Source organism: Capra hircus, chromosome 23 (genome assembly GCF_001704415.2).
Source record: "Capra hircus breed San Clemente chromosome 23, ASM170441v1, whole genome shotgun sequence".
Lineage (NCBI taxonomy): Eukaryota > Metazoa > Chordata > Mammalia > Artiodactyla > Bovidae > Capra > Capra hircus.
Window position 1 is genome coordinate 2,553,745 of NC_030830.1, and position 21,019 is coordinate 2,574,763.

A 21,019-nucleotide genomic window follows, 5' to 3' on the forward strand; every position below is an offset into this window, starting at 1 on the left:
CAAAAACTCACAAGTGTGGAAAAGTCAGAAGGTGAGTTTTTGCTTCATAAAAGGATTTATCACTTCAGCGGCGTACTCCCCTGGCTGTCTCCTGGAAAGTCACTCCTCCTAATTCCCTTCAGATACACCTTGTAGACTCACCTGTTGTATTTAAAGCATCAGTCCTGTTGGGTTGTGTCAAGGTCAGCTTGAATGGAGGAGAAATTAAGTGTTTCAAAGCTGCAACACTTTGCATGTTGTCCTTGTGGCTGCTTCTGTTTTTTTGAGCAAAAAGATACAAATGTGAGCCTGTGGATCAAGCCAAAACATGATGCTGCTTGCCTTGCAGAAAATTGTCCACAAAGGGGACGAATGTATCCTGAAAGACAACAATGAGCGGAGCAAGTGGTATGTGACCGGCCCAGGGGGCGTGGACATGCTCGTGCCCTCTGTGGGCCTCATCATCCCTCCGCCCAACCCTCTGGCCGTGGACCTCTCGAGCAAGTATGTAGTTCAAGTTCCTGCTGGCCGTGATGTGGACATGGGTGGGGAAAAGTGTGGCCGACCCCTGTACAAACACTCAGACACACCGCTCCACACAGCTGTCACCTACCCCAAAGTGGGATCCGGTGAAGGGCCCTTTGCCTTGTCTTGAGGTTTTATGTTGAAGATACTGTACTCATCATTGGAAGATGAAAAAGAATGTTTGACAGTAGAGGAACTCATCTTGACCATGCACTTGAAAGGCGTGGTTTCAGAATTCTTCCTCCTTTTAGGCAATTGGTAGTCTGACATATTGGAGAAGGGAAAGGCAACCCACTCCAGTATTCTTGCCTGGAGAATCCCATGGACAGTCCATGGCATCACAAAATGTTGAACATGACTGAGCAACTGAGCACACACACACACAGTCTGACATGTAGCCACAAATAGAATATGTGGCTAAACATTTCACATAAACATTCGGCTCATCAGTAAGTAGCTGGAACATTTGCTTGACAGGTTGTCCAGGGCAGATTTTTCCAAATGCTTTATAAAGGAAATCTTCAGCCCGTTCAAGGTGGGGTGAGCATAGCCCAAGGAATATTTCCAAACCCCAGAAGCCATCAGAGTTTACGACCCAAGACCCATCTCTCTCTGCCAGTGTGCATGGAGTCAGACCTCTATCAATTAAAAAGTTGCTGACAAATAACCCAACCACCCCAAATTGTACTGTGTGTTTCAACCAAAATGATTCCAGTGTATCTAAACCCATGTCAGTCATTGAGAATATACTTCCGGGTATTGGTCCAAATCCGTCAAAATGTTGTTGCTTAGTTGATAAGTTGAGTTCAACTCTTTTGCAACCCCATGGACTGGAGCCCAGCAGCTCCTCTGTCCATGGGACTTCCCAGGCGAGAATATTGGAGTGGGTTGCTATGTCCTTCTCCAGGGGATCTCCCCGGCCCAGGGATCCAGCCTGAGTCTGCAGCATTGCGGGCGGATCCTTCGCCACTGAGCCGCCGGGGAAGTCCTCACTGAAATGCTGGTGTCTTGCAGCTGTTCCCTGTGCCCGTTGCTCTGTTAGTTCTCCTTTGAGCTTTCGGGATGAACTTGGAGAGCCAGGCCCGCGTGTTTTTCCCTTGTGCCTCCTAGGATCGAGCAGTACTACGAAGCCATCCTGGCCCTGTGGAACCAGCTCTACATCAACATGAAGAGCCTGGTGTCCTGGCATTACTGCATGATCGATATCGAGAAGATCAAAGCCATGACCATCGCCAAGGTAGGTCCTCAGGACCCCCTTGCTGCCCAGAGGGGCTGCCCAGCCACTCCCCGCGCTGCGGTTTCTACCAGACAAACCTAGCTTTGCAGTTGATGCTTTTGGGGTCAGCAAGAGAGTCAGCTGAGCCTTCCTTAGAGGTTCTAGTTCATCCAACACAGATGGGAGGAATGGCACCGGGCTGCTTACCAGACAGAGAACTAATTAAAGTTACCCAACAAGCCAGAAGTCCCTGGCAAAGGCATGTGGTCCTGCGATCCTCTGGGTCCCCTTCTCCTTAATAGACATAATGGAAAATGAGGTCATAATTATTGACTGGATAGCACAGAAGTAAAAGGTAGGGTAGGATTTTTGGAATCCAAAGCGTCAGCTACCCTAGACTGGTAGTTTTCAGATTATGGTCCAAGAACCCCAGGGGTAGAGGTCCTCCGGGAGGACAGGGGCAGACGGCAGGGAGGGTAAGTCTGGGGGCTTCCCTTCACGCTTCTTAGTCAGAGCAGCTTTGCTGTGATCGACTTGACTCTTGGGGTTTCTGAATCCTGTTTCCTTTGAAGAAGAAAATGTCATAGGAAGAAAAAAATTGACAACTCCCTGCTGTGGTTCTTAGGAGCAAGGTCTAAATCCTCAAAGACCTTTTCTGTCTTAATGGGTCCTTGAGGGGCGATGCCTCAGGCCACTACCCTCCGCTCCCCACCCAGCTTCCCTCCTACCGCCCCCAGCATGGTGCATTTCCCAGCAAACTCCCCTTGGCCACTGTGTGGGGCCGCCAGAAACACCTCCACCGGGTTTATTTCCAGCTGAAAACCATGCGGCAGGAGGACTACATGAAGACCATCTCTGACCTCGAGCTGCACTACCAAGAGTTCATCAGGAACAGCCAGGGCTCGGAGATGTTCGGAGATGATGATAAGCGGAAGATGCAGACCCAGTTCACAGACGCCCAGAAGCACTACCAGACCCTGGTCATACAGCTGCCCGGCCACCCCCAGCACCAGACAGGTTGGCGCTCTCTTCGCAGCCACCATACATGCAGGTTTCGAAAGAAAGGACGTAGTTTGCCCAAATCTTGTTTTGGAATCACTTCTTTGAAAGATCACATTTCAAAAGTCACTTAGGTTGGAGGAGAATGGATACATGTATATGTATGGCTAAGTCCCTTTGCTGTTCACCTGACGCTATTAATTATCACAGCACTGTTAATCGACTGTACCCCAATACACAATAAAAAGTTCAAAAAGAAAGAAAAAGACACTAAGTTTTCAGAACCCAATCCAAGGAAGTAGCAACACTCTCATGCAGCCTAGCTGTTTTCTTGGGGCCTCGCACCCTTCTTGCCCGGAATTCTCTGATTTTTGTGGTCCTAACATTTTTACAGTAACCACGACTGAAATCACTCACCTTGGGACCTGCCAAGACGTCAACCATAATAAAGTAATTGAAACCAACAGAGAAAATGACAAGCAAGAAACGTGGATGTTGATAGAGCTCCAGAAGATACGCCGGCAGATGGAGCTCTGTGAGAGCAGGATGGCCCTGAAGAACCTCCTTCTGGCAGACCCGGGGTCTTCCCACCACATCACAGTGAAAATAAACGAGCTCAAGGTAGGCGCTCGTTATTATTTTGCTTGCTTCCAGGTATATTTATATTTAACCGAGAACTAATGGAAAAAACCTCCTGGTTAAAACATTTTTAGGTTTACACCTATTGAAACCTTCGTTTTCAATAAAAGGCTTCTGGCCCGACTTCCTTTTTCCTTTCCCATGCTTCTGAATTTGTTGAACGATACCAGACGGGGGACTGAACTGTCTTTGCTGTTAGATGATGGGCTGCTGAATCAGGCTGCAGTGTTCCTCCTTTTCTGCAATATAGCGCTTTGTAGATTTCCAGAGTTTTCACAAGCGTGAATTCGGGCTCTGCCTGAGACAGCGTATGATGTGGTTTAGACAGGTAGAATGATATTCTTTGCAAACAGGAAATGGACGTGGAGAGATTTGGTTGGGGGAGGGGGTGTAAGAGCCGCGGAGCTGGGACTGCGGCCCAGATGCTTCGGCGTCAGGCTCAGTCATTCCTTCTGCTCAGCCAGGCCTGGGCACGGCATTGGAATGTCTGAGGTGTACTTTCTAAGGGAGAGGGTTGATCAACCCAGTGCTGGTAAGGCCTCCCTGATGAAGGACAGGAAGGGTCAACTCTCTCTTGAATCATTCACATTTTGTGGGCTTTTTGAGGGCACGAAGGATGGTGACAGGCATACAGCTAAATCAAAGGCGCTTTCCTTCTTTCTGGACAGAGCGTACAGAATGATTCTCAAGCCATTGCTCAAGTTCTCAACCAGCTGAAGGACATGCTAGCCAACTTCAGAGGCTCGGAAAAATATTGCTATTTGCAGAATGAGGTATTTGGATTGTTTCAGAAACTGGAAAATATCAACGGCGTGACGGACGGCTACTTAAATAGGTAAACACGACTGACACTGACCTCAGATATTTGGCTTTTCTCAACCTTCATTTTGTGAGACTCCATTTGCTTTATGTGCTGGTTGCCTGTGGTTTGTCTTTTTATGAGGGACTCACGTTTTCTGTGCTTCTGGGAGAGGATGCTCCAGCCTAGGGCTCCAGTTCCTCTGTTCTGAACTCCGGTGTCTCTTCTAACAAAGGCAGCCTCTTCAGGCCAGAGCTTAGCATTCTTCCATTAATGCAAAGTGGTGTTCTGAATCATGAAAGTGGGGGGAAAAAGTGCATTGCCGTGCTGTTTCCAAAATAAGCAAAATCAATTTTTCTCTGCTTTAATATCGTTCCCTTTTATGAAGAGTGGCAAGAGCCAAAGTCTAATTGTGTCATCGGCAACTTTATCTGCTCCCAACTTTTTGGCTCCCAACAGCTTGTGCGCCGTGAGAGCCCTCCTGCAGGCCATTCTCCAGACAGAAGACATGTTGAAGGTTTACGAGGCCAGACTTACGGAAGAGGAGACCGTGTGCCTAGATCTGGATAAAGTGGAGGCTTACCGCTGTGGACTCAAGGTAATAAGAGGAGTTTTAGCAGCAGCCCAGTTTATTTCGGAAAAAAATGCAGGAACACTCAGTCCCCAGTGATAAAGCTTCGCTATGTCTTCATGACTTTGGAGGATTACTGGATTTTGTTGGCCGCATGTGGTTGACATCAGCTGTTATCCCCAGAACACTGTTGTCCAGAGCACATTGGCAGGACCTACCTGAGAAGGTCGCTTGTAGTGAGATTAGCCTGGGGAATGCGAGTTAAGCCTAGTTAAGCTGGTACTATAGTACTGGGGTGGGTTTCCCCAATGCCTCAGCGGTAAAGAATCTGCCCAAAAAGACACAGGAGACTCAGGTTTGATCCCTGGGTCGAGAAGATCCCCTGGAGAAGGAAATGGCAACCCACTCCAATATTCTTGCTGGGAAGTTTCATGGACAGAGGAGCCTGGCGAGCTACGGTCCCTGGGGTCATAAAGAGTGGAGCATGACTTAGCAACCGAACCCAGTACTGTGGCACTTCTCAGAGCCTGAGATATGATATTAAATATATTAGTATGTGGGTGCTCAATCCTGTCTGACTCTGTGATCCCATGGACTGTAGCCTGCCAGGCTCCTCTGACCACGGGATTTCCCAGGCAAGGATGCTGGAGTGGGTTGCCATTTCCTTCTTCAGGGGACCTTCCCATCCCAGGATCGAACATGTATCTCTTGCATCGGCTGGCAGATTCCTTAATCCTGTGCCACCTGGGAAGCCCAAATATATTAATAGATTTTATAATTTTCCAGGAATGGAATGGAGTGTGATATGTAGCGTTCCTTAAACTGACTTACACGTCAATTTTTTTTCAAATTCTTTTTTTTTTCTTGAGTTAGCACAACAAACTAGGTCATTAGCACAAATATTAGGAAATGCAGTCTTTGAAGATACTTTCCATGCAGTGTAGCATCAAGTGGGAAAGAGGTTAATTTGTACTATTTTTTTTTTCTGCTGTGACAGAAAATTAAAAATGACTTGAACTTGAAGAAGTCCTTGTTGGCCACCATGAAGACCGAACTGCAGAAAGCCCAGCAGATCCACTCCCAGACTTCACAGCAGTATCCACTGTATGACCTGGACCTGGGCAAGTTCAGCGAAAAGGTCACCCAGCTGACAGATCGCTGGCAAAGAATCGATAAACAGATAGACTACAGGTGAGCCAGCCTCCTCCCACACTTTCTGCCCGTTTGGTTGTTCCCAATATAATGGCACTTGAAGTCATCACTAAAGAAAACAGTGGTTCTGGAGACTTCCTGGGTGGTCCAGTGTTTAAGACTCTGTGCTTCCAATGCAGAGGGTGTAGGTTTGATCCCTGGTTGGGGAACTGAAATCCTGTATGCCTTGTGGCTTGGCCAAAATCTAAAACAAGAGACCAGAGGTCTTGTTCTGTGTGTCAGTTCGGCATCCTAGGTGCTCTCTTCGCACACTGGCAGCTTTGTTGGGAGTGGAAGAGACCTCATCCCAGTAGCCAGGCTTGAACTCACATATGTCGGGTGCCCTCCAGTCTCATAGGGAAATAAGGGAAGCCGCTGATCAGGCTCTTCTGTGCCCCCTAAACTCCTGTTATGACCGTTTATTGGAAGGAGTAGTGACTCTGAGGGAGAATTCTCCAAAATTTTGTGAAATTAAATCTTACATTTAATACAAAAGAAATGCCTTACTGCAAATGAGGATTTGAAAACATCTCCTGAAAACACCTCCTAAAAACATCTTTATTAATATATAATTCACACACCATGCAATTCGCTTTGAATTCACAGTTGAAAGTATACAATTCAGTTGTTTTTAGTAAGTTCAGAATGTGTAACCATCACCACATTCCAAGTTTAGAACATCTTCATCACCCTAAAAAAGAAACCCTGAAGACTTCCCTGGTTGGCCACTTCCACTGCAGGGGCACAGGTTTGATCCCTGGTCAGGGAACTAAGGGCCTCCCTTGGGGCTCAGCTGGTAAAGAATCTGCCTGCAATGTGGGAGACCTGGGTTCAATCCCTGGGTTGGGAAGATCTCCTGGAGAAGGAAAAGGCTACCCACTCCAGTATTCTGGCCTGGAGAATTCCATGGATTCTGTAGTCCATGGGGTTGCAAAGAGTCAGACACGACTGAGCAACTTTCACTTAACTCTTCACTCACGCTCACAAGGAACTAAGATCCCGCACCTGCGTGGCATGGCCAAAAACAGAACGCCTTGTACCCGCTGGCAGTTTGCCCTGTTTCCTCCCAACCTTCCAGCCCCAAACAACCACCATTGTACTTGCTGTCTCTATAGATTTGCCTATTCTGGATACTTCATATAAATGGAAAGATATGATATGTGGTCCTTTGTGACTTTTTTTTTTTTTCCGTTTAGCATAACATTTCCCAGGTTCACCCATGGTGTAGCACATGTCAGTACTTCACTTCTTTTTTCTGACTGTATAATATTCCGTTGCATGGCTATACCACCTTTTGTTTATTCTTCCATCATCAGATGTATATTTGGGTTGTTCCCAGTTTCTGGCTATCATGAAGTGCTGCTGCAGACAATCACACGTTAACTTTTGTGTGAATGTATGTTTTCAGTTCTTGAGTGTGAGCCCAGTGGCACTGCTGGGTTATCTGGTAACTCTGTGTTAATACTTTTGCAGAGCAGTAGCAATGCCATCTATGGGGTCGCACAGGGTCGGACATGACTGAAGCAACTTAGCAGCAGCAGCAGCAGCAGTGCTCTGATAATTTTATTATCTCTTATTATCACCAGATTATGGGACCTGGAGAAACAAATCAAGCAACTGAGGAATTACCGTGATAACTATCAGACTTTCTGCAAATGGCTCTATGATGCCAAACGCCGCCAGGATAGCTTAGAATCCATGAAGTTTGGAGATTCCAACACCGTCATGAGATTTTTGAATGAGCAGAAGGTATAAGCAGATTTGTCACTGCATAGATTTCACTGGGGATAAGCTGTATTTTCCTCTGGTTTTCATAGCAGTACTGAGGTTGAAAGTGAGAAGTTTTTTTTTAATGTATTTGATTGAAGGATAGTTGATTTACACTGATGTGTTAGTTTCAGCTGTACAGCAAAGTGATTCAGTTATACATAAATATACGTTCTTTTCCATTATGGTTTATTGTAGGGTATTGAGTATAGGTTCCTATGCTATACAGTAGGGCATGTTGGTTTCCATTCTATACATAGAAGTTTGCATCTGCTAATCCCAGATTCCCAGCCTCTGTCTCCTACCAACACATACACTCAGCACCCACAGGTCTGTTCTCTATGTCTATGCATCTATTTTATTTCGTAGATAAATTCATTTGTGTCATATTTGAGATTGCACATATAAGTGATATTACATGGTATTTGTCTTTTTTTCTTTCTGACTTACTTCACTTAGTATGAAAATCTCTTGGTCCATCCATGTTGCTGCAAATGGCATTATTTTGTTGGGTTTTTTTTATGGCTGAACAATATTCCCTTGTGTATATATACCTTATCTTCCTTATCCATTCGTCTGCTGATGGACATTAGGCTGTTTCCGTTTCTTCACTATTATAAATAGTGCCCTTATGAACATCGGGGTGTGTGTATCTTTTTATGAAATGATAAATCTTTAATACCACTAGTCCATTTGGGGAATGCTTAAAGAATGCCCAGAGGAAAAGCAGTTGAGATATTTACAAAGAAATGCAATTATGAACATAGAAATGATGTTATGTTGTAGTAAAGTATCTTTACAAATTGAGTTAACAGGACTAGAGACGAGTGCTGACTAGATAGTAACCTCTTAGATGATAAGAAGTTGAAGATCTTCTTTCTATTTTCTGAATAGAAAACACACTCATCTCCTGAGGTTTAACTGTGAGACTATGGGGTCAGAACAGGTCTTAAACTGAGGGGGGGGGGAAAAAACAACAGTGGTTAAAGAATGAAAAAACATTTATTTTAAAATCTGTGTACACTTTAACATTTGTAAATATTTTCTTTTCTGTGTAGAACTTGCACAGTGAGATAAGTGGCAAACGAGACAAATCAGAAGAAGTACAAAAAATTGCTGAACTTTGTGCAAATTCAATTAAGGTATGTTGGTTTCAGAAAGCGTGATTGTGTTTCATCAAGAATATTATGAACGGTGTTTGCGTTGGCAGCATGTGTATTAAAATGGGAATCATACAAAGATCAGCCCAGCCCTTACACATGAAGTGTTCTGTGTTTTTTTAATTAAAAAGAACATTATTGACTATACTATTTTCTGGTTCACTTTAAAGATGATAAACTTCTTGAGGACAGCAGTTATGGCTTTTGTGTATTCTCTCCTGAACAAACCATAAACACTTGTGACCCATTAGCTTGAATTTATTATACGCTGGTAGTATTTACGGCAGTGGGCCGGTCTTCATTTTTAGACAGGTGGTGTGTGCAGAAATCTCTGTTTGGCTTAAAGATGTGCCACTGGTTTAATGCTATCATATGATGCTTGGACACTAGCAGCATGTTATGGCCTTTGGGGTTGGACATCAGAAGTGCAGTGTGGTGATTTAAAACTGGAATTGTAGCTGCCAGTGACTCCTCTTAAGTCAGTTACGTATGTTTTTCTGAAATGTCGTTATTCTGCAGGATTATGAACTGCAGCTGGCATCATATACCTCAGGACTGGAAACTCTGCTGAGTATCCCTATCAAGAGAACAGTGATTCAGTCTCCTTCTGGGGTGATTCTGCAAGAGGTAGATAAGTCATTACCTCTCTCTGAGAGCCTGCCCCTCCGTCTGCATCTTCCTCCTCCCCTGTCCCCTTCCTGTCTTCCCCACCCTCCCTGAATTAATCTCTTGCTATTGGGAGGGTTTCCATTCAAAAAGGTTTAACAGGTTTTCCTCTCTCTAGTGTAAATCATCGATATAAGATGCTCTTTAGGAAATGATCAGTGAGAAGTCTGGGTCAGTCTATTTATACATTAGACTCTTTGCAGAAACTGGGCTTAAATTCTGGGTTTATTGAGGTTTTTTATTCCATTTAAAAAGTGGAAAATATCTAGTCAATTTCTAAAGACAACTTCTTCTCAGAGATATCAGAGAACATCACCCATATCAGATGGTTTAGGGGGCATACCCTAGAGGGATGAAGATAAAATGCATGGTATAGGCCCTTGGTTTTATTGCACTTTATTGTTTTATTGGATTTTGGAATTAGCACAGATGAAAAGAGGGAGCTCACTCTTTAAGCTATAATTTCACTATTGGACTGTTTAGAAACAGAATTGGTCAGCTCGCATAGGGCTTCTTGTGAATGCAATGTCATTGACTGGTCCTTGCGTATCTTTCCTCCAAGGCTGCAGATATGCATGCTCGGTACATAGAGCTTCTTACAAGGTCCGGAGACTATTACAGATTCTTAAGTGAGATGCTGAAGAGTTTGGAAGATCTGAAGGTAATATACTCACTTTATTTCCATGGACGATTGAAAAGAAAATAGAATGGAACTTAATTATTACTGCCTCGTTGGGTTTAACTTTTTCGTTTGCATTGGGGTACAGCCGAGTAGCAAACAATGTTGTAATCGTTTCACATGAACAGTGAAGGGACTCAGCCTCAGTGAAGGGACACATGTGCCTCTTCTCCCCCAAGGCCTCCTCCTTCCAGGCTGCCACATATCATGGAGCAGAGTTCCATGTGCTGCACAGCAGGTCTTTGTTGGTTATCCATTTTAAATATGGCAGTGTATACATGCCCTTTTTTTCTTTTCACTGCCTCATTTTAACATGGACGCTCCTTGGTAAAACTGTATTTCCTCTAAATAGTATAATACAGTTCGTTCATAAATCAGGTATCAGTCCTATTCTCCAGTTCACTGCACGAAATGGGCTGAGGTCATATTTTCAAAATTATAGCTATTTTACTTTGCCAAAACTTTCCCAGGAATTTCATTTAACGTTTGGTCAAGGAATTAGCTTTATTTCTTTGTGTGAAATTAAGAAGAACACCTAGGACTCGCTGGATTTGAATTTTTCATGTCAGGTGATTGTTGTATTTACTTCTCGTTTCTAATGCTCGTGCTGAGTTTATATGGAAACTTACTTTATGCCTGGAAACTTAGGACGCATAATTTAGGAAATCATAAGCTTTTGGTCTTGAAAGAAATTCCTTCATTTGTAGATATTGAAGGAAGCTGAAACTCAAAGAGGATAAGTCCCTTACTAAGATCATGCAAGCACCCAATGGAAGAATGACAAGAATACGGATTTCTTGAGTTTTTTTGCCAAGTAGCTTTTGCCTTGTATCATTCTTTATGTGCTTGTCTGTGTGTGCGTGTGTAGTTGTGTAACAAGAAGTGAAGAAAGCGCACATGGGTCTGCTGGGGAGGAAGTACCACTTCTTTCTTACGATGTCGAGGTATGTTTCTTTCAACACCCTCTCCCATTTCCCTTCCACAGCTGAAAAATACCAAGATTGAAGTTCTGGAAGAGGAGCTCAGGCTGGCCCGAGACGCCAACTCGGAGAACTGCAATAAGAACAAATTCCTGGATCAGAACCTGCAGAAATACCAGGCAGAGTGCTCCCAGTTCAAAGCTAAGCTCGTGAGCCTGGAGGAGCTGAAGAGGCAGGCCGAGCTGGATGGCAAGTCGGCCAAGCAAAACCTAGACAAGTGCTATGGGCAGATCAAAGACCTCAACGAGAAGATCACACGGCTGACGTATGAGATTGAGGATGAGAAGCGCAGGAGAAAGGCCGTGGAGGACAGGTTTGACCAGCAGAAGAGCGACTACGACCAGCTGCAGAAAGCGCGGCAGAACGAGAAGGAGAGCCTCGGCTGGCAGAAGATGGAGTCTGAGAAGGCCATCAAGGAGAAGGAGTTCGAGATAGAGAGGCTGAGAGTGCTGCTGCAAGAGGAGGGTGCCCGGAAGAGAGAGTATGAGAGTGAGCTGGCCAAGGTAAGAAACCACTATAATGAGGAGATGAGTAATTTAAGGAACAAGTATGAAACAGAGATTAACATCACCAAGACTACCATCAAAGAGATATCCATGCAGAAAGAGGATGATTCCAAAAACCTCCGCAACCAGCTCGATAGGCTCTCGAGGGAGAACCGAGATCTGAAGGAGGAGATCGTCCGTCTCAACGACAGCATCCTGCAGACCACGGAGCAGCGGAGGCGGGCCGAGGAGGACGCCCTGCAGCAGAAGGCCTGCGGCTCCGAGATGCTGCAGAAGAAGCAGCACCTGGAGATAGAGCTGAAGCAGGTCATCCAGCAGCGCTCCGAGGACAACGCCAGGCACAAGCAGTCCCTGGAGGAGGCAGCCAAGACCATCCAGGACAAAAACAAGGAGATCGAAAGGCTCAAAGCTGAGTTCCAGGAGGAGGCCAAGCGCCGCTGGGAATATGAAAATGAACTGGCTAAGGTAAGGGCCAATTACGACGAGGAAATCATCAGCTTAAAGAACCAGTTCGAGACGGAGATCAACATCACCAAGACGACCATCCACCAGCTCACCCTGCAAAAAGAAGAGGACACCAGCAGCTACCGGGCCCAGATAGACACCCTCACCAGGGAAAACCGGAGCCTCTCAGAAGAAGTCAAGAGGCTGAAGAACACTCTGGCCCAGACCACGGAGACCCTCAGGAGGGTCGAAGAGAACGTCCAACAGCAGAAGACCACTGGCCTGGAGATGTCGCAGCGGAAACAGCAGCTGGAGATTGAGCTCAGGCAGGTGACGCAGATGCGGACGGAAGAGAGCGCCAGGTACAAGCAGTCTCTGGACGACGCTGCCAAGACGATCCAGGACAAAAACAAGGAGATCGACAGGTTGAAGCAGCTGATCGAGACGGAAGCCAGCCAGAGGAAGTGCCTGGAGGATGAAAATGCCAGGCTACAGAGGGCGCAGGGCGAGCTGCAGAAAGCTCACAGCAGCGCCACGGAGACCATCAGCAAGCTGAAGGTGCAAGAACAGGAGCTGCTGCGCCTGAGGCTGGACTACGAGCGGGTGTCCCAGGAGAGGACCGTCCGGGACCAGGACATCGCCCGCTTCCAGACCTCCCTGAAGGACCTGCAGCTGCAGAAACAGAAGGCGGAGGAGGAGCTGGCCAGGCTGAAGAGGGCGGCCTCCGAAGACTCCTCCAAGAGGAAGAAGCTGGAGGAGGAGCTGGAGGGCCTGCGGAGGACCCTGAAGGAGCAGGCGATCAAGGTCACCAGCCTGACCCAGCAGCTGGAGCAGGCGTCCATTGTGAAGAAGCGGAGTGAGGACGAGCTGCGGCAGCAGCGGGACGTGCTGGATGGCCACCTGCGGGAGAAACAGAGGACCCAGGACGAGCTGCGGAGGCTGGCCTCTGAGGCTGAGGCCCTGCGGCGGCAGCTGCTGCAGGAGCAGGAGAGCGTCAGGCAGGCTCAGGCGCGCAACGAGCACTTCCAGAAGGCCATTGAGGACAAGAGCCGGAGCCTGAACGAGAGCAAGATCGAGATCGAGCGGCTGCAGTCGCTGACCGAGAGCCTCACCAAGGAGCACCTGATGCTGGAGGAGGAGCTCCGTCAGCTCCGGCTGGAGTACGATGACCTCCGGCGGGGCCGCAGCGAGGCCGACCACGACAAGAACGCCACCATCGCGGAGCTCCGGAGCCAGCTGCAGATCAGCAACAACCGCACGCTGGAGCTGCAGGGCCTGATTAACGATTTACAGAGAGAGAGGGAAAACTTGAGACAGGAAATTGAGAGATTCCAAAAGCAGGCCTTAGAGGTATTCACAAATATTTGATCGCCGCTTGTTGCCGCTCCACTAATCCCCTCCGCGGTCCTCTCTGCCGGGCTGAAGGCTTGCAGCCCTCTCACGTTTTCTCTTTGCTGCTGTCTGTCCTCATCAGACCTGCGGTGGAGTGATTGCGGTGCAGTTGGCCCGTCTCTTCTCTCACCGGTGTTCTCTTTGTAACCCACGCTGGCTCTGCCTTTCGAGCCTCCACCGGGTGTAAGAGCTGACATCGCTTCCTCTCGATGTTCCACGCTGTTTTCTAGAAGACGGCAGCTCTTACCTTATGAGCTGTGACCTACGTTTGTAGTTAAAATCTTCCTAAATAAAAGCCACGTTAAAGGGCTTTTTGAGCCATGTTAAATTGCACGCTTTCTATACAATTTTTAAATCACTTTTCTTGCTTGCTTTTCATGATTTTTCTGCATGCATTATTCTATGCTCTTTTCATCCTGGCCCTAATATGTTTCTTTTTGTTTGGCTTTTCTTTTAACCCCTAATTTTAACACTTCTTGAACTTCTAACACGTTTGACTTCTGTAAACAATATTTGTGTGGGGCTGGGGGTGCAGGGGTGGATGTGTCCATAGATTTGTATAGCTTTATTAAACACGTCAATATAGCTGTAACAGGTGGCATGTAGGTACAGCAGGTGTGATAACCTGGAAAAAATTCATCATATTTGTTCAAACCATAATTACCATTAAGAGTAAACCAGGTATACAACTGCTCGTATCTCCTATGGAAAAGTATAGTAAGTATAGAAGCCATTTATCAAAGTGGCAACATATATGTTCAGACTTTTTTTCCCCCACGAACTTGTAAGATAAAATAACAGTACAACTAAGGAAAGAGGGAAAGGGCAAATAAGTAACTATATGTTGTACAAATATAGGAAAAGAGGTGAAATGGTGATAGTCCTATGATGTGATCAAAGCATTATTTTTTTTTTTCCATTTCTTTCTTTTTGCATTTTAGGCATCTAATAGGATTCAGGAATCCAAGAATCAGTGCACTCAGGTGGTGCAGGAGAGGGAGAGTCTCCTGGTGAAAATCAAAGTCCTGGAACAAGACAAGGCCAGGCTGCAGAGGCTGGAGGAGGAGCTGAGTCGCGCCAAAACAGCTCTGGAGGCGGAAAGCAGGGTGAAGCAGCGCCTGGAGTGTGAGAAACAGCAGATCCAGAATGACCTGAACCAGTGGAAGACGCAGTACTCCCGCAAGGAGGAGGCCATCAGGAAGATTGAGTCGGAGCGAGAGAAGAGCGAGAGAGAGAAGAACAGCCTTCGGAGCGAGATCGAAAGGCTGCAGGCGGAGATCAAGCGGATCGAGGAGAGGTGCCGGCGGAAGCTGGAGGACTCCAGCCGGGAGACGCAGTCCCAGCTGGAGACGGAGCGCTGCCGGCTGCAGAGGGAGATCGACAGGCTCAAGCAGCGCCCCTACGGGTCCCACCGCGAGACCCAGACCGAGTACGAGTGGTCCGTGGACTCCTCCAAGCTGGTGTTCGACGGGCTGAGGAAGAAGGTGACAGCCGTGCAGCTGCACGAGTGCCAGCTGATTGACAAGGCGACCCTGGACAAGCTGCTGAAGGGGAAGAAGTCCGTGGAGGAAGTCGCTTCGGAGCTCCAGCCTTTCCTTCGGGGAGCGGGAGCCATTGCCGGGGCGTCCGCTTCCCCGAAGGAGAAGTACTCCTTGGTGGAGGCCAAGAGAAAGAAGTTGATCACCCCGGAATCCACAGTCATGCTCCTGGAAGCCCAGGCAGCCACGGGTGGTATAATCGACCCCCACAGGAATGAGAAGCTGACGGTGGACAGTGCCATCGCGCGGGACCTCATCGACTTCGACGACCGCCAGCAGATCTACACAGCGGAGAAAGCCGTCACCGGCTTTGATGACCCATTTTCCGGCAAGACCGTGTCTGTGTCAGAGGCCATCAAGAAAAATCTGATTGATCGAGAGACTGGAATGCGTCTGCTGGAAGCCCAGATCGCTTCAGGGGGTGTGGTGGACCCCGTGAACAGCGTCTTTTTGCCGAAAGATGTGGCCTTGGCCCGCGGGCTGATTGACAGAGATCTGTATCGTTCCCTGAACGACCCCCGGGATAGTCAGAAGAACTTCGTGGATCCAGTCACCAAAAAGAAGGTCAGTTACATGCAGCTGAGGGAGCGGTGCAGAATCGAACCACACACCGGACTGCTCCTGCTGTCAGTGCAGAAAAGAAGCATGTCCTTCCAAGGAATCAGACAGCCCGTGACCGTTTCTGAGCTGGTCGACTCTGGCATATTGAGACCGTCCACTGTCAACGAACTGGAGTCGGGTCAGATTTCTTACGACGAGGTTGGCGAGAGAATTAAGGACTTCCTCCAGGGTTCGAGCTGCATCGCCGGCATCTACAACGAGACCACGAAACAGAAGCTCGGCATCTACGAGGCCATGAAAATCGGCTTGGTCCGCCCCGGCACCGCCCTGGAGCTGCTGGAAGCGCAGGCGGCAACTGGCTTCATCGTGGATCCCGTGAGCAACTTGAGGTTACCGGTGGAGGAAGCCTACAAACGGGGCCTGGTGGGCATCGAGTTCAAGGAGAAGCTCCTGTCTGCAGAACGAGCCGTCACCGGGTACAATGACCCTGAAACGGGAAACATCATCTCCCTGTTCCAAGCCATGAACAAGGAGCTCATTGAAAAGGGCCATGGCATCCGCCTGCTGGAAGCGCAGATTGCAACCGGCGGGATCATTGACCCGAAGGAGAGCCATCGCCTGCCCGTCGACATCGCCTACAAGAGGGGCTACTTCAACGAGGAGCTCAGTGAGATTCTCTCAGATCCGAGTGACGATACCAAAGGCTTCTTTGACCCGAACACTGAAGAAAACCTTACGTATCTGCAGCTGAAAGAAAGGTGCATCAAAGACGAGGAAACTGGCCTCTGTCTCCTTCCCCTGAAAGAGAAGAAGAAACAGGTGCAGACCTCCCAGAAGAACACCCTCAGGAAGCGCAGGGTGGTCATCGTGGACCCGGAAACCAACAAGGAGATGTCCGTGCAGGAGGCCTACAAGAAGGGCCTCATAGACTACGACACCTTCAGAGAGCTGTGTGAGCAGGAGTGCGAGTGGGAGGAAATAACCATCACCGGCTCGGACGGCTCCACTCGGGTGGTCCTGGTGGACAGGAAGACAGGCAGTCAGTACGACATCCAAGACACTATCGACAAGGGCCTCATCGACAGGAAGTTCTTCGAGCAGTACCGGTCGGGCAGCCTCAGCCTCACTCAGTTCGCTGATATGATCTCCCTGAAGAACGGCGTGGGCAGTGGCGTGGGCGGCGGCGTGGGCAGCAGCAGCAGCACCGGGGGCGGCCTCAGTGATGATGTCTTTGGCGGCTCTCGACACGAGACCGTCAGTAAGATCTCCACCATCTCCAGCATCAGGAATTTAACCATCAGGAGCAGCTCCCTGTCTGAGCCCCTGGAAGAATCCAGCCCCATCGCAGCCATCTTCGACACGGAAAACCTGGAGAAGATCTCCATTTCGGAAGGGATAGAGCGGGGCATCGTTGACAGCATCAGCGGGCAGCGGCTTTTGGAGGCTCAGGCCTGCACGGGCGGCATCATCCACCCGACCACGGGCCAGAAGCTGTCTCTCCAGGATGCAGTCTCCCAGGGCCTGATTGACCAGGATATGGCCACCAGGCTGAAGCCCGCTCAGAAAGCCTTCATTGGCTTTGAAGGAGTGAAGGGCAAGAAGAAGATGTCGGCGGCAGAGGCGGTGAAGGAAAAGTGGCTTCCCTATGAGGCCGGCCAGCGCTTCCTGGAGTTCCAGTACCTCACGGGGGGCCTGGTGGACCCCGAAGTACAAGGGAGGATAAGCATGGAGGAAGCCATCAGGAAGGGGTACATCGACGGCCGCGCAGCTCAGAGGCTGCAAGACACCAGCACCTATGGCAAGATCCTGACCTGCCCCAAAACCAAGCTGAAAATATCCTACAAGGATGCCATCAACCGCTCCATGGTGGAAGACGTCACCGGCCTGCGCCTGCTGGAGGCCGCCTCTGTGTCCTCCAAGGGCTTGCCTAGCCCCTACAACATGTCCTCTGCCCCGGGCTCCCGCTCTGGCTCCCGCTCCGGGTCCCGCTCGGGCTCCCGCTCCGGCTCCCGCTCCGGCTCCCGCAGTGGGTCCCGGAGAGGAAGCTTCGATGCCACAGGGAACTCCTCCTACTCTTACTCCTACTCCTTTAGCAGCAGCTCGATCGGGCACTAATGATCAGTAGGAAAGGTGGCTAGACCTTGGCGCTCATTTATATGAATTTTCACTGTATTCAAAAATAGAAAGAGCAAACCGCGTGCTTGCCGGATAGTGATAGAACTTTTTAGGCTTCAGAAAACATAGCCAAGGGGAGGGGGGCGGAAATACATGGCAGAGGCTGTTCTGGCTTTTTCTCTTCTTAGCTCATCTGAACTAATGTAACACACTGGACGTAGTATCTGTGAAGTAGGGGTAGTTGGTTATAAGGATAGCACAGATTGAATCTAGAGTTTGTTTCCTCTCTTCTGTGTTTAGATTTTTGATCACTGCTTCTTGAGCTTCTTTTGGCCAATAATGTAGATTTCTATGCTTGGAGAAGAAAATAAAATTGACCTTATAGTCATCAGTCTGCTTCTCATCTAAATATTTCTATTTTATGTATTAGGAGGAAATTACCCTACCCACCCCCACCCCCCTACCCCCAAAAAAGAACCCCTCTGAAACTCAAACGTTTGGAATAAGTCTCCTTGGATTGCATGACCCATGACCCTATATACTCTTCAATGTACCTGTTTGGTTTGGTATTAGTTCGACTGTATATGCATGATAGTAACAATCTTTGCTTTTCTTCTATCAGAGTTTCCTGTTTATTTTGCTTATCATTGTCTATGTACTTTCAAAAGGTGTCTTTATGAAGTTTGCTATTCCAGCAATAAAGTTTTAAATGTTTGAAGTTTTTGCATTTTGATTTCATGATATGTTCATACACACAAGGGCATTTAGCAGAAGCTTTTTGTTTATTGTAAAATATGTCTAAAACTGTTTACTAAATACCTATTAGGCTCCCCTAGTGGCTCAGGTGGTAAAGAATCTGCCTGCAATGCAGGAGACCCAGATTCAATATGAAAGACCATTAAAAAGCTGTTTTAGTTCTGAATTCTTGTTCGAAGTTGGTCTTCTGAAGGTAGTTTTTTCAACATTTCTGTACTAGGTAGAATTTTGGAAAGAAGCCTGCGTAAAGAGGCCAGGTCAGAGGTCTGCACACACTTCTAGTTTATTCTGGGCAAGTGAATAACATAGGCTAATTCACAGTCATACCCTTTAAAAACATGAAGTGACTAAGATTCTATGTTGGGTAGCCTTAAACCACCTGGTTGCATTTTTGTTCCCTAAGAGGAAAGAATTGATTTTGAATCTGTGAAACAGATTCCAGAAGAGTTCTTGGTTCTCTGTTGAAGCCTATTCTTCAGAACCAAGAAAACTAGTTATATCACATTAGGGGCCCAACGGTTATGACCTCATTTAAACTTACTCTGTAAACGCCTTGTCTCCAAATAGTCACGTTGGAGGTTTTGGCTTCAACCTATGAATTTTGGAGGAGACACAACTGAGTCCATCCTAAAGGCCTAACTTAGAACAGTGGTCAGGAGACCTCTTTAGGAAATGGTGATGAACAGAGCAACCTGAAGCCGTGTAAAGGAGTTCTTTGGGTTGAAATGGTACACCTGCTCCAAGCTGCTGCCAGAGTTGCATTAAGTTCTGAGCTGAGAGGGCCAGGTCCTGGAGAGTGGACATACTTGACCTAGGCTGAGGTTTGATCTGGTTCACATACACTACATCCACAGGAAAGGGAAATTTTCAGTGACGGTCATCACTTCACATCCAAAAATAGTCTCACATTTTCCAGGAGGCTTGGCAAACTAGGTAAATACAAATAAAAAGTAAGGATGCTGTGGGCCGAATGCGAATAGAATGCTTCTTACACCCAGTTGCAGCTACGGGACTATTTCCATATTATTAACTTTGTGTGTGTGTGAGAGAGAACTCTGCTATTTACCTTTGAAAACAGTTGCTCACAAAAGTATCCTCCACTGTTTCTTTGCCTCATGGAAACAAGTGCAAAGGAAAGCAAAGATTTGGCATCAGGCTTGGGGAAAAGAAAAAAATAAAGAAGGATTAGATTGTAGGAGTTATTAAAACTATTTGGGGAAACCAAAAGGGCTGATAAAGTGAACTTGGGTTCATCAAAACAGGGAAGTACTTGAGGGCTAACAGGGTACGTCACAGAGACCCAGGCGGTTATAGTGGTTTCCACTGGCCAAACTTGGAACCATTTCAGTCAGTTCAGTTCAGTCACTCAGTCGTGTCTGACTCTTTGTGACCCCATGAATCACAGCACGCCAGGCCTCCCTGTCCATCACCAACTCCCGGAATTCACTCAGACTCATGTCCATCGAGTCAGTGATGCCATCCAGCCATCTCATCCTCTGTCGTCCCCTTCTCCTCCTGCCCCCAATCCCTCCCAGCATCAGCATCAACAAAAATTATGTTGGTTAAAAAAAAAAAGTCCAGAATACTCATAGGATATAAATGGACATTGATTATTCATGGCCCAAATCAATATGACAAGTCCTCCTTATCCTTTAGTAAATGCCGCCTGCATTGCTCACTTGTGTTGACAGCATCATTATGACTATGTCAATTATCAGTGATTTACTTCTTCAAAAGAAGTCCGTGGACCCATGGGAGAGTTTTTAATTATTGATTTACCCAACTCAGTTTTCTCAAAAATATCAATATTTTGTACTGTTGCTAATTTCTGCAAATACATTTCTACTTAAAAATGAATTATGATGGTAATGGAGTATGTAATAATGAATTTTAAAATCCTTAATAATTTTTAAAAACCTGGATTTCATAGTGAAACAAACAACAGAGAAAATGGTGTGGTAAGAATGGCAGCTAATAAATGTAGGAGCCATGATAGAGAATCATCGTTTATAACTGCTGACATAATCAGATTCAGGGAAGGATTGTGTGACTGTTGGGAATAGAAAGTTCATATGGCTTCAGAGTATCATCCTTCAGATTACTTACCAAATACCAAAAGGAAAATGTACAGTTAGATGTCTGAAATGTAGAAATGGAGTGATGCCCCACCCAACCAAGTGATCAAATTTAGCTTTACTAACAGCAGGAAAATCTAAGCTATGTGTCCTTTATAAAGTGTAATAAAGAGGTACACACATCTAACAAAAAATGCATAAGCTGAATCTAATCATAAAGGAAAAAAATCCGACAAATCCAAAAAGAGGAAGGTTCTACAAGATGACTGAGTCCTGACAAAATTCAATGACTTGACTTAAGAAGGAGACTGTGGGGACATCCTTGGTGGTCTAGTGGTTAAGACTCCTTGCTTTCACTGCATGGGGAGCCAGTTCATTCCTGGTTGGGGAAATGAGATCCCTATTGGCCATTGCATGTGTGTGTTAGTCACTCAGTCGTGTTCGACTCTGTGACCCCATGG

At 47.0% G+C, this 21,019-nt stretch overlaps 1 protein-coding gene across 2 annotated transcripts in view; it reads left to right on the top strand.

The window, feature by feature from the left end:
* DSP (desmoplakin) overlaps positions 1-18,445 on the top strand; it is a 43,817-nt gene extending 25,372 nt beyond the window's left edge. Inside the window, exons 12-24 of one of the 2 annotated variants that reach the window (XM_018038784.1) lie at positions 329-483; positions 1,615-1,741; positions 2,536-2,737; positions 3,114-3,340; positions 4,027-4,193; positions 4,617-4,755; positions 5,726-5,919; positions 7,506-7,668; positions 8,745-8,828; positions 9,366-9,473; positions 10,075-10,173; positions 11,177-13,471; positions 14,455-18,445. In XM_018038784.1, the coding sequence (XP_017894273.1) occupies positions 329-483; positions 1,615-1,741; positions 2,536-2,737; positions 3,114-3,340; positions 4,027-4,193; positions 4,617-4,755; positions 5,726-5,919; positions 7,506-7,668; positions 8,745-8,828; positions 9,366-9,473; positions 10,075-10,173; positions 11,177-13,471; positions 14,455-17,727 (7,233 nt within the window). In that variant the 3' untranslated portion in view covers positions 17,728-18,445. The remainder of the gene's footprint in view (positions 1-328; positions 484-1,614; positions 1,742-2,535; positions 2,738-3,113; positions 3,341-4,026; positions 4,194-4,616; positions 4,756-5,725; positions 5,920-7,505; positions 7,669-8,744; positions 8,829-9,365; positions 9,474-10,074; positions 10,174-11,176; positions 13,472-14,454) is intronic. The other variant, XM_018038785.1, reaches the window with a different exon arrangement.